Source organism: Octopus bimaculoides, chromosome 14 (assembly GCF_001194135.2).
Source record: "Octopus bimaculoides isolate UCB-OBI-ISO-001 chromosome 14, ASM119413v2, whole genome shotgun sequence".
NCBI classification, from domain to species: domain Eukaryota; kingdom Metazoa; phylum Mollusca; class Cephalopoda; order Octopoda; family Octopodidae; genus Octopus; species Octopus bimaculoides.
Window position 1 is genome coordinate 46,498,546 of NC_068994.1, and position 1,463 is coordinate 46,500,008.

Sequence of the window (1,463 nt, forward strand, 5' to 3'; positions counted from 1 at the left end):
ATTATAGTTCCAGTGAACCGAAAGCTTGTTAAATACATCTGATAGAAATTCGAGGCGTCGAATAGCCAAGTTGGACCCGGTAGAATTTGAACTCAGCGCGTAAACTGATGTAACTCAATATCGCAAAGCGATTCAACCAATTTCCCGTTACCCCGGAAGTATAAAAATAAAGGGCAAAGTTTTGGAATAGCTGTCCCCCGAAATCTTAACCTCATGGGAAAGGAAACGAGTAGAGTTTTGGCTGGGGTTGTTTTTTTTTTTCTTCTTCTTCTTCTTCTTCTTCAGTGTTTAGTATTCCAATTTAGTGTTTCCTTTCATACAATGAAAATTACGATTCTGGAGGAAAAAATTAAATAAAAAAAAACTTTCCAAAAATCTCAATTCTTTTATATTTTTGCACCCTAAACTTCCGTAGTCAGTTTCATCTCCATTATGAGACTTGGAGGGACAAGCTATTCCAAAACTCTACAAGGCAAATTGAATTGAAGGGATTCGAACTCGGGACATAAAGGGCCGTAACTAAAGACAGCCATGTATTTTGTCCGACACTAACGATTCCTCTAATCCGATAATTTCTCACATAGGGTTAACAAATAATACAAAAACTTCACCAGAAATAAATTAGTGGCAACGGTAAAGAATACGCACACCACCCGTTTTCGGCGTAACCCTAAACCTAATCCTAAACGCCGAAAACGGGTGGTGTGCATATTCTTTATATTATAAAATTGGTATTTCGTCTTTATAACTAATGTCTTCTACGTGCTGTTCCTTAGAGCATTAAAAGAAATTATCATCATTATTATTGAATAGTGGGTTGGCAGAATCCTGTCTTTATGACAAGTATCAATAATAAACATGCCGGTTTAAAATCAATGGCTGTGTTTCGGAGTTCCATACCTCATAAGAAAGTGAAGGGGTACGATTTCCCATTTTTTTTTTTACAGAATCGTAATTTCAAACTATTTCAAAACTCTTCCTAGTTTCTTATATAGGTTACAGGTTTAAAACTTTTGGTAGAGGTTGGCAACTGATTTCGATTTATAACCGAGGGAGGATGAAGAACAAAGTCGATTTCGACAGGATTTCAACTCGGAAATGTAAAAACAAAAAACAAACTGTAACTTAAATACTGCAAGACATTAATTATTATGTTCGGTGCTTTAATGATTCTGCCAAACCAGCAACAACTTTTCTGATGTTTTTAAAGAAAGGTCCTAGTTGCACGAGCCATAGTTGATAGACGTGTTACCACTAAGTCATATATATATATATATATATATATATATATATACACACACTAGACATTTTATACATACATACTCCAAATGGTCAGACACATGTTTTGTTTGTTAATTATGTTTCAGTGCTTTTTTTTTTTTTAATTTTTTCAAAACTTACCTGTGTTCAGTAAGAGACTCCAGTGGTAAGGATTACAGCATACATAGTAAGGATCATCTCCA

The 1,463-nt window shown here is 34.7% G+C and overlaps 1 protein-coding gene across 1 annotated transcript in view; it reads right to left on the reverse strand.

Annotated features, from left to right (window-relative positions):
* LOC106870530 (mothers against decapentaplegic homolog 6) overlaps positions 1-1,463 on the reverse strand; it is a 107,605-nt gene that overhangs the window by 105,296 nt on the left and 846 nt on the right. The window contains exon 2 of the mRNA XM_014916657.2: positions 1,402-1,458. Within this exon, the coding sequence (XP_014772143.1) occupies positions 1,402-1,458 (57 nt within the window). The remainder of the gene's footprint in view (positions 1-1,401; positions 1,459-1,463) is intronic.